Source organism: Mirounga leonina, unplaced genomic scaffold (genome assembly GCF_011800145.1).
Source record: "Mirounga leonina isolate KUSES-001 unplaced genomic scaffold, KU_Mleo_1.0 Mir_125, whole genome shotgun sequence".
NCBI classification, from domain to species: domain Eukaryota; kingdom Metazoa; phylum Chordata; class Mammalia; order Carnivora; family Phocidae; genus Mirounga; species Mirounga leonina.
Window position 1 is genome coordinate 72,392,237 of NW_023270305.1, and position 11,644 is coordinate 72,403,880.

The 11,644-nt window shown below is 42.5% G+C and overlaps 1 protein-coding gene across 3 annotated transcripts in view; it reads right to left on the reverse strand.

The window, feature by feature from the left end:
• RNF149 (ring finger protein 149) overlaps nucleotides 1-603 on the reverse strand; it is a 38,536-nt gene extending 37,933 nt beyond the window's left edge. For all 3 annotated transcript variants that reach the window (XM_035001813.1, XM_035001810.1, XM_035001812.1), the window contains exon 1: nucleotides 88-603. In XM_035001813.1, coding sequence (XP_034857704.1) covers nucleotides 88-544 — 457 coding nt within the window. In that variant the 5' untranslated portion in view covers nucleotides 545-603. The remainder of the gene's footprint in view (nucleotides 1-87) is intronic.
• Between the last annotated feature and the right edge of the window lie 11,041 nt (nucleotides 604-11,644).

Sequence of the window (11,644 nt, forward strand, 5' to 3'; positions counted from 1 at the left end):
CAAGGCCGAGGACCAGAGGGCCGTCGGCCATGACTAAGCTGCAGAGTTCCCCCCGCCGCCTCCCCACGTCCCCCGGCCTCGGCTCACCCGCGTGGGACATGGGCGTGGTGAGGTTCCCGTGGCCCTCCTCGTTGTAGAGGACCACGGCCGAGGCGTTCCTCCGCGCCGCCACCAGCACCTTGTCCTTGAAGGTGCAGCCCCCGCGCGCCACCAGGGCGACCCAGGGCGCGTCCCCCCGGCCGCCGGGCGCTGGCACGAGGAAGCGAGTGTCGGGCGCGCAGCCCTCGGGGTCGCGGTCCGCAGCGCGCGGGACGCCCACCAGGCCCTGCGCGCCCTCCTTGGGCGAGCTGTCGCCGAAGCGGCCGCTCTCCGAGACGCTCCACACGGTGCGGTTCGTGTGCGGGTCCACGTACTCGGTGCTCACCACGGCCGAGTACCACTCGAGCGCCCGGCCCCTGGCCCCGGGCGCGTATAGGGCCAGCGCTAGCAGCGCCAGCGCGCCGCGGGCCCCGACGCCGGCCTCGGGCCGCCGCCGCCACGCCATGGCCCCACCGCCGGGCTGACGAGGAGAAGTCCGCGGCTGCAGCTGCGCGCGTGCGAGGCCGCTGAAAAGCGTTAAAAAGCTGGGGCTTGCCGCCGAGTGGGCGGAGAGCCAGGCCGGGTGGCGGGCGGGGCCGCGGCGCACGCGCACCTGGCGGAGCGGGGGAGGGGGCGGAGACTGGGGCGGGGCCTTCCCTGGCCCTGCCCCGCCCGGACCCCGGTGCTACGTGCGCGGCTTGGAGGCTGCCCTCTCTGCTTGGTGCCTGAACGTGACCGATCGCTCGCAGCCGGGCGGTCTGCGACCTCAGGGATCCCGTGGATGCAGGAACCGGGTGCGAGCAGCTCACGCGACGTCTTGCGCCACGCAGGGCGCGGTGGCCAGGGCCCGAGCTTGTGTAACCGGACCTCGAGGGCACCCCGAAGCCAGGGGAAGCGACCGTCGGAGAGCGGGTCGAAAGGCGTGGGAGCGCTGTTATGTAAAGTCGCCCAGCGGATGTTTATGAAGAGTTTACAGTGCAATTCAAGGCGCTTCGCAGAGGCCTTGCTTGTCTAGAACCAAGCTACTCATGTTTTCCATCCACTTTTTGCGACCGATTTTGTAATGCTAACTGATTTCTTGTCGCTTCTCTCCAGCACTGCACTCACAGCAACGTTTTCTATTACGGTATTTTATGTATGATCAGTAGTTTTGAAATGAGTGCATCAAACTGCCTCTTTAGATGAGCACTTACATTGTACAGCAGTAAATAAAAAGAAAAGGATTTGTTTGAAAATAAATGCTGGGAGGTAGTCCATTTAAAACTGCCGTGGATACAAAGCCTTGCTGCTGCAGGAGAAGTTTAGACCATTCATTTCTGACTGACTCATCTTCCTCTTTCTACAAAGATCTATAATTGAGGGAAGTAGAATGTTGCCACTCAGCAAGGGTTTCTGTTGGGCCTTAAACCTTCTCATTTATCGGGCGCCTGGGTGGCTCAGTCAGTTGAGGGTCTGCCTTCGGCTCAGATCATGAGTCCAGGCTCAGGGTCCTGGGATCCAGCTGGGCATAGAGCTCCCCACTCAGCGGGGAGTCTGCTTTTCCCTCTCCCTCTGCCCCTCCCCACCGTTTGTTCTCTTTCTCAAATAAAATCTTTAAAAAAAACAAAAAAAAAAACCCCACTTCTCACTTTTCCCTTTTGTTATCCGCCTCTCTAGGACTGCATTTTAAAATTGCTCTAAAATGCAGTCTGGCCCACAATCCGTACCACCCCTCGAAGTGGGATCTCCTGTCCCTTTCCCAACAGGAAAGCAGTTTTAAATACTTAAAGAAAAGCTTAAGGCCTTCCCCTTGTCCCAGGTCGAGAATAAGGGAAATAAGTTACCTTCATGGCAGGCTAGAGAACAGGTCCTAAGACCCCTACATTAGGCTCTAGCAAAACAAGTACTTGTAGTTCCCAGAATATGCCTTTGTAGTTTCATGTTATGTCTTGCAAATTCATTTGTCTTGCTTCTGGCTCTGGGTCCTGGCAAACACCAACTTAGTCTTCAAATTTTATCTCAAAAGCTATCTTCTGTGAAACCTCTGGTTCCTAAAGACAAACTTGGATGCTCCTCCTATTTTCCCTGTTGCTTGTGAATGTTACGCTTATACATTAATGTTATACCAGCAATACTGCTTTCCAGATCGAGGTGTTTTAGCCTTCTTACAATACTGGGAGTTTCATGATGGCAAGGATTGTGTCTTTGCTGTTTTTATGAACCTACCTCAGCAAGCACAGGGTCGTCTGTGTAACCCATGTTTATTAAATGAGCAAAATACCTCTTTTTCTTTTTTCTGTTTCAGAGTTAAGGACTTCTGACTGTTTACAGGCTTGTTGCTCAAAAAAGTTCAACCGGTTAAGACCTTGCAGCTCTTAAGCCCTGAGGCTCACCCCAGCTTCTTGGTTTTCCTTTCTTCATCACCGGCTTCAGGCGGCAGCTGGTTCCAAAGCGGCAGCCACTGGCTCAAACCCTTAGGGCCTTTATCCCCTACACTAGTCGCCAAGTGCTACTCAGTGTCTCCAATTCCCCTTCTCTACTGTCCCAAGAAGAAAAGCTGACAAGCCTCACCCCCACCATACTTCTTACGGGGAAGGGAGGTGCAGCTTTCATTGTTTTTTCTTTTGTTTTATTACAGAAAATTTCAAATGTTTCCAAAAGTAGAGGGACTAGCATAATGAAGCTCTATGCATTTATAACTTCAATTCAACAATGATCAAGTCATGGCTAATTTCAAGTATACCCTTAAGCCACTTCCAATGGCCCCTACTGGGTTATTGTAAAGGAAATCCTGGACATATTTTATTTGTAAACATTGTCATATGTACCTTTAGAAGTAAAAACATAATCACAGTATTATCATGATATTTAAATAGTCTACAATTTTTTAATATCAAATATCCAGTCAGTGCATAAATTTCCTGATTATCTCCTGAATGGTATCTTACATTCAGTTTGTTTGGAGCAAGGTTCACACGTTCACACATTGCATTTGGTGGAAATGTCTCTTAAGTTTCCTTTTTTCTTTTTCTTTTTAAAGAATTGGATGATTTGATTTTTCTTATATTGCAATGTTGGTTGCCGTTAATGCTATCATTAAGTAAATCTACTGTTTCATTGTTTGCAAAATGGTGATATTCTGTCATTTATTTGATAAATTTTAAAGATTTATTTATTTGGGGGCACCTGGGTGGCTCAGGAGGTTAAGCGTCTGCCTTTGGTTCAGGTCATGATCTGGGGTCCTGGGATCAAGCCCCACATCAGACTCCACGCTCAGCGGGGAGTCTGCTTCTCCCTCTGCCCCTCCCCACCTCTCTCTCTCTTTGTCTCGCTCTGACTCAAATAAAATAAATAAATAAAATCCTTTTTAAAAAAGATTTTTTTTATTTGTTTGAGAGAGAGAGCATGAGTGAGCGTGGGCAGGAGCGGCGGGGGGGTGGGGGTAAGGGGGGATGGAGGGAGGGGCACAGGGAGAGGGACAGGGAGGAGGAGGAGGAGAGAAGCAAACTACCTGCTGAGCCTGGAGCCTGACTCTGAGCTCTCCGTGCCAGGACCCTGAGATCATGACCTTGAGCCAAAACCAAGAGTCGGTCACTCAACTGACTGAGCCACAATGTGCCCCGTTCCCTCTTCCTGTTATTAACTGGAACACTTCTATAAAGAGACACTTCCCCTCACCAAATAAGGGTTACCCTGAGGTACAATTTACATAGAAGAGCCAGGTTAAATATTTCTTTTATTTATCGGTTTTCAGAATAATGAATCCGTAACTCCCCTAGAAGTCCAGTGTGCTATCCATTGCTTTATAGATCCAGGCAGGAGAATTCTTTTTAAATTGTCATTAATGCATACTTGATGAGTTTTAATCCTTTGCTGTTATTATTCTTATTGAAGCCCATATTCATTCCCTCATCACTAGTCCTTGGGAACCTCTTTAGATTGGCTCCTAAATCCATTTGACTCCTTTGATAGCAATCCTGCTTTCCGTAGTCAGCAGAGCATCAGCCATTTCTCTGAGGACATTTGTTCCCTTTAGTAGGAAGTGCTCTTTAGAGACCACAATCTGTGCCCTGGCTTTTTTTTCTTTTTTCATTAATCATAATAATACATGTTCATTGTTTTAAAAAATCAGAAGATATAGATAAATTGAAAGAGATTAGAAATACCATAATGATACCAGAGAAATACTGTCAAATGTGGTTACATTCCAGACTTTTTTCTATGTCCCTATAATTTTTTCCTATAAATTTTCTTAAAATGACAAAATACAGTGCTTATTATTTGCCTTTTTAAAACTCAGCAAAGTCTCATGAACATTTTTCTACATCATGAATACATTTCTCCAAGATCATTTTTTTTAAAGATTTTATTTTTTATTTGAGAGGGAGAGAGAGCATACGAGCAGGGGGAGAGGCAGAGGCAGAAGGAGAGGGAGAAGGAGGAGCAGACTCCCTGCAGAGCAGGGAGCCTGTCTCAGGGTTTGTCTCGGGGCTCATCGCGGGGCTCAATCCCAGGACCCCCAGGTCATGACCTGAACCAAAGGCAGAGCCACCCAGACGCCTCTCTCCAAGATCATTTAAATGACTACCTGGTATTTCATCATTTGCAAGCAGCACTGTTTTGTTTTGTTTTGTTTTTAACATAGAATGTATTATTTGTTTCAGGGGTACAGGTCTGTGATTCATCAGTATTTTTTTTTTTTTTAAAGATTTTATTTATTTATTTGACAAAGACATAGCGAGAGCAGGAACACAAGCAGGGGGAGTGGGAGAGGGAGAAGCAGGCTTCCCGCAGAGCAGGGAGCCCGATGAGGGGCTCGATCCCAGGACCCTGGGATTCATGACCTGAGCCGAAGGCAGTCGCTTAACCAACTGAGCCACCCGGGCGCCCTGTGATTCATCAGTCTTACACAATTCACAGTGCTCACCACAGCACATACCCTCCCCGATGTCCATCACCCAGCCACCCCATCCCTCCCACCCCCCACCACTCCAGCAACCCTCAGTTTGTTTCCTAAGATTAAGAGTCTCTTATGGTTTGTCTCCCTCTCTGGTTTTGTCTTGTTTCATTTTTCCCTCCCTTCCCCTATGATCCTCTGTCTTGTTTCCCAAATTCCTCATATCAGTGAGATCACATGATAATTGTCCTTCTCTGATTGACTTATTTCGTGAAAGCAGCACTGTTTTTATAATCAATCCTGTTTTGGAACATATAAGTTCTTTTCTATTTTTCCATATTATAAATGAAAATATAATATAAAAAATCTTACGAATTTTTCCTTATTGATGTTACAAATAGTATTACGATATTTAAAATATATAATATTTATCATTGAAAATTTACCCGGTCATTTAATGTTTTCCCCCATAGGATCAGTTCCTAAAAGTGAAATTGCTGGACCTAGGGGTAGGTATGTTAAAAAAATTCTTTTTAATGTAATCTGTTCTCATGATTCAAAATTCAAAACGTACAAGAATATGCTCACTGCAACCCTTGACCCAGCTACCCCAAACCAAGGCAACTAGTATTACTAGTTTCTTGTAGATTGTTCCAATATAATTCCATACTTATACAACAAATTAATTTATATATTTACCTTCTATCCCTCCTTTTTTCCACAAATGGTGAAATATTATACACTGTTTTGCATGTTGCATTTTTCACTTATTGTTGAAGGTCTTTGCATAATAGTTCATAAAGAGCATCCTTGTCCTTTCTTAGGCTATATGGGATCTCATTGTATGTTCAAGTTTTTCCATCATCTATTTAACCAGCCCTTAACTAACAGACATTCAGGTTATTATCAATCTTATGCCATTACAAATAATTTTGTCATAAAGAACCTTGTGCGGGCGCCTGGGTGGCTCAGATGGTTAAGCATCTGCCTTCGGCTCAGGTCATGATCCCAGGGTCCTGGGATTGAGTCCCACATCGGGGTCCCTGCTAGGTGGGGAGCCTGCTTCTCCCTCTGCCTCTCTCTCTCTCTCTCTGACTCTCATGAATAAATAAATGAAACATTAAAAAAAAAAAGAACCTTGTGCATATGTCCCTTTACACATTATCTATAGGATAGATTTCTAGAAGTGGAATTGGTGGGTGCAAAGGTGAGTGCATTTGTAATTTGGGTAGATATTCCCATAATGCTCCCCCACAGAGGTTTTACCAAATTTCATTCCACCCGCAGTATCTGAGAGTACTCTCTAAAGTAATGTGTGTCAAACTTGTTGACCTTTGCCAATTTGACTGGTGAATAATATGAGAATGGTTTTATTTAGGGATATATCTTTTTGCTGCTTTTTACTTCAAATTGGTCCCTTCTTATTTTGCTGTTGATCATTACTTGGAACCAAATGAGGAATTTTTTAAAATAACAAACATAGGAAAGTACCCAGTTATTTTGTTCCTCCTCCTCGATAATTGTTAAATCAGTCGTTCTCAAGTTGGCAGTACCGATAAATCTCCTGGGGTGTCTTTTAAAAATGCCAGGGTTGAAACTATTGTGTGAGATACCCCAGTGGTGGATACCTGACAATTATGCATTTGGTAAAACCCTAGAACTGTACAACATAAAGAATGAACCCTGATGTAAACTGTGGACTTTCGTTACTAATAACGTACCAATATTCATCAATTCATCAATGTTCATCAATTGTAATTAATACACCACACCAATGCAAGATATGAATAGTAGGGGAACCGTGGGGGCAGGGGAGGGAGTATATGGCAGCTCTTTGTACTTTCTGCTCAATTTTTCTATAAACACAAAACTGCTCTAAAAAATATAAAGTCTATTAATTAAAAACAAACAGAACAACAAAACAACCCCAAGGCCCACTGCCCTTGGAGATTCTGGTAATTGGTCTGGAATGGAGCCAGGCTTAGATGTTCTTTAAAAGGATTCTAGGTGTTGCAACTGTATACCCATGGTTGAGCCACTACCTTAAATGGTAACTGAAGTCCCAGTAAGCTTTACCCAGACCAGTTAAATCACCCAGATCAATTAATTCAGATTTCCTGAAAGTGGGACTGGGGACTCCTCAGTTTACAAAAAAAAATTCCCTAGATGACTGTAATGCACAGCCAGTCCTAGTTTAAAAGCAGATGGATAATAACTCTGGTCTGAACCCAGAAGACCTATGAGCGAGGCACCCAGGAATTTCCTCTTTGCAAATACATCTGGTCAAGGCAAGTAATGGAAGGTAACCACAATTGGTTCTGGTAGTTCTCAAAGGGTGGTCCTTGAGCCAGCATTATTGGCATTACCTGGGAATTTGTTAGAAATGCAAATTCTTTTTTTTTCTTAAAGATTTTATTTATTTATTTGACAGAGACAGCGAAGAGAGGGAACACAAGCAGGGGGAATGGGAGAGGGAGAAGCAGGCCCTCCACCGAGCAGAGAGCCCAACACTGGTCGATCCCAGGACACTGGGATCACGACCCGAGGTCCTGGGATCATGACCGGAGCCAAAGGCAGGCAGGCAGACACTTAACAACTAGTTGAGCCACCCAGGCGTCCCAGAAATGCGAATTCTTGAGCTCCATCCCAGACCTACTGATCCTAAACTGAAAAGGGAAGGACACAGGAGGAGGGCCCAGCTGTCCCTGTTTTTGTTTTTGTTTTTAAGATTTATTTATTTGACAGAGAGATACAGTGAGAGAGCGAACACAAGCAGGGGGAGTGGGAGAGGGAGAAGCAGGCTTCCTGCCAAGCATGGAGCCCGATGCGGGGCTCGATCCCAGGACCCTGGGATCATGACCTGAGCCGAAGGCAGACCCTTCACGACTGAGCCATCCAGGCACACCCCAGCTGTTCCTGTTTTGACGAGCCCTCCAGGTGATTTTGATGCACATCCACATTTGAGAACCACTACTCTTCCTGGTACCTGGATTTTGGCCTTGAGTACCTGGATTTGGGCCTTGCCCCTTGAGAAATGATAAACTGTAGCATTATACTTATAGATGACTTATTTTGCCAGAGTCCCCATATTAGCTGTAACATATTATTATTCCTAATGGAGTTCAAAGTTGTAATTAAAAACCAAAGTTATTTAAATGTGTAATATACCAAATTTTATTTTATTCACACCAGAGACTTTAATTATGCTACCAAGATAGACTTTTTTCTTTGTTCTTTCCTCCCTCCCTTCCTTCATTCCTTCCTTCCTTTCTCTTTTGCCTGTGACTGGATAACGTTTTTTTCCACCTCTATAGATATTTTTCCAAAATGCTATTTATTAAGAAAGTTGTAATTCTACCTAGGCCTACTCAAATAGCACTGTACAAACAAACACAGTACTACCTATCAGTGTGACTGGAGATCTTCAGTGTGCAAAAGAATCCCTAATAAAGAAATAGGTTAGAGGGTGAGGCTGATGTAAGACTGACAGAGTCATTCATAATCCCCAGTGCAAGAATTTTGAGCGGTTCTTTGCCTCACTTACTGACTTTATAATACATGCATTGGCAAAGAATCTCATTTACAACTTTACAACCTTAGGTATATGAGAATTCTCCAGTTCTTTGTTCTTTTGGATAGTGGCTTTTTTTTTTTAATAAATCATGTCATCTGCAAATAGTGACAGTTTTATTTCTTCCTTTCCAATTTGGATGCCTTTTATTTCTTCTCTTACCTAATTGCTCTGGCTGGGACTTCTAATACTAGGTTGAATAAAAGTGGCGATAGTGGGCATCTTGTCTTGAGGAAAAGCTTTCAGTTTTTCAAGTATGATGTTAGCTGTGGGCTTGTCATATATGACTTTAATATGTTGAAGAACGTTCCCTCTATACCCACTTTGTTGAGAGTTTTTATCATAAATGGATGTTGAACTTTATCAAATGCTTTTTCTATATCCATTAAGAGGATCATATGATTTTTAATACCTCATTTTGTTAATGTGGTGTATCATACTGACTAACTTGCAGATGTTGAGCCAGCCTGACATCCCTGGAATAAATCCCACCCAATCATGGTGTATGATTTTTTAAAAGACTTATTTATTTATTTATTTATTTATTTATTTATTTATTTATTTGAGGAGGGAGGAGCAGAGGGAGAGAATCTTCAAGCAGACTCCTGCTGAGTGCAGAGCCCAATGCGGGGCTTGATCCCATGACCCATGAAATCACAACCTAACCCAAAACCAAGAGCCAGATGCTCAACCAAGGCACTCAGCATATGATCCTTTTAATGTATTGCTGAATTCAATTTGTTAATATTTTGTTGAGGATTTTTAAATCTATGTTCATCAGGGATATTGGCTTGTAATTTTCTTTTCCTGTGGCATCCTTGTCTGGTTTTGGTAATGCAGGCTTCATAAAATGAGTTTGGAAGAGTTCCCTCCTGTTCTATTTTTTGGAAGAGTTTGAGAAGGATTCGTATTCATTCTTCTTTGAATGTTTGGTAGAATTCACCAATGGAGCCATCTGGTCTGGGGCTTTTGTTTGGGGGAGGTTTTGGATTACTGATTCAATTTCCTTACTAGTATTCAGATTTTCCATTTATTCATGATTCAGTCTTGGTAGGCTGTATGTTTCTAGGAGTTTATCCATTTCTTCTAGGTTGTCCAATTGTTGGAGTGTAATTGTTCACAGTTATTGCTTATGACCCTTTGTATTTCTGTGATATCAGTTGTAATAGCTCCTCTTTCATAGAAAACCCTAAAGACTCCATCAAAAAACTGTTTGAACTAATAAGCAAATTTGGTAACGTTGCAGGATACAAAATCAATACACAAAAATCTGTTGCATTTTTATGCACTAATAGTGAACCATCAGAAAGAGAAGTTAAGAAAACAACCCCATTTACAACTGCAACAAAAAAGAATAAAAGACCTAGGAATAAATATAACCAAGGAGGTAAAAAACCTGTATACTGAAAACTATAAGACATTAAGGAGAGAAACTGAAGATGACAAAAATTAATGGCAAGATATTCTGGGCTCATGGATTGCAAGAATTTACTACCCAAAGCGATCTACAGATTTAGTGACACCCCCATCAAAATTCTAATGGCATTTTTCACAGAAATAAAACAACAATCCTAAAGTTTGTGTGGAGCCACAGAAGACCCTGAATAGCCAAAACAATCTTGAGAAGGAACAAAAAAGCTGGATGCCTCACATTCCCTGACTTCAAACTGTATTACAAAACTATACTTATTAAAACAGTATGGTATCAGCATAAAAAAGACACAGGGGTCAATGATCGGAATAGATAGTCTAGAAATAAACCCATCCATATATGACCAATTAATTTATGATAAAGAAGGCAAGAATATACAATGGGAAAGTGGTGGTCTCTTCAGTAAATGGTGCTGGGAAAACTGGACAGCCACAGGCCAAAAAATGAAACTAGACCATAATCTTATACCATACACAAAAATTAACTCAAAATGTATTAAAAACATGAACGTAAGACCTGAAACCATAAAACTTATAAGCTCCTTGACACAGGTCTTGGTGATGATTTTTTTAATCTGAGATCAGAAGTAAAAGCAACATAAGCAAAAATAAACAAGTGAGACTACATCAAACTAAAAAGCTCCTGCACAGCAAAGGAAATCAACAAAATAAAAAGGAAACCTACTGAATGGGGGAAAATATTTGCAAATCATGTATCTGATAAAGGGTTAATGTCCAAAATATATAATTATACAACTCAACAGCAAAAAAAGATCTGATTTAAAAATGGGCAGAAGATCTGAATAGTCATTTTTCCAAAGAAGGTAGATGGCCAATAGATACATAAAAAGATGCTCAACCTCACTAGTGATCAGGAAAATGCTAATCAAAACACAGTGAGATATCAGCTCACCCCTGTTAGATTGGCTATTATCAAAAAAGCAAGAAATAACAAGTATTGGTGAGGATGTAGAGAAAAGGGAGCCCTCATGCACTGTTGGTGAGAATGCAAACTGTTTGCACTGTGGAAAACAGTACGGAGGTTCCTCAAAAAATTAAAAATAGAACTACCACGTGATCCAGCAATTCCATTTCTGGGTATTTATATGAATAAAACAAAACACTAATTTGAAAAGATACATGCACCCCCATGTTCATTGCAGCATTATTTACTATAGACAGGATATGGAAACAACCTAAGTGTCCATCGACAGATGAATGGATAAGGAAAATGTATACACACACACACACACACACAGAGGAATATTATTCAGCCATAAAAAATGGTATTTTGTCATTCATGACAACGTGGATGGACCCCAAAGCCATTATGCTAAGTGAACTTAGTCAGACAGAGAAAGCCATACTATATGCTCTCTCTTATATGCAGAATCTAAAAAATAAAAAACCCCACAACCAAGCTCACAGAGTGTGGTTGCCAAAGGTGGGGGTTAGGTGGTGGGAGAAATGGTTGAAGGGGATCAAAAGATCTAAAAAATTTAAAAATTAAGAAAATATATAAATTTACCTACTCAGCATTTCTACTTCTAGGTAGTTATCCAGCAGATAAACTTCCATATGGGTGAAGTGGCAAACAAAACAAAACAAAACACAACAAACCCTAGAAACAAAAAACACATCTCAAGGTTTGCTTCCGGGTAAGCAACCTAAGGCATACATTTTCTCTG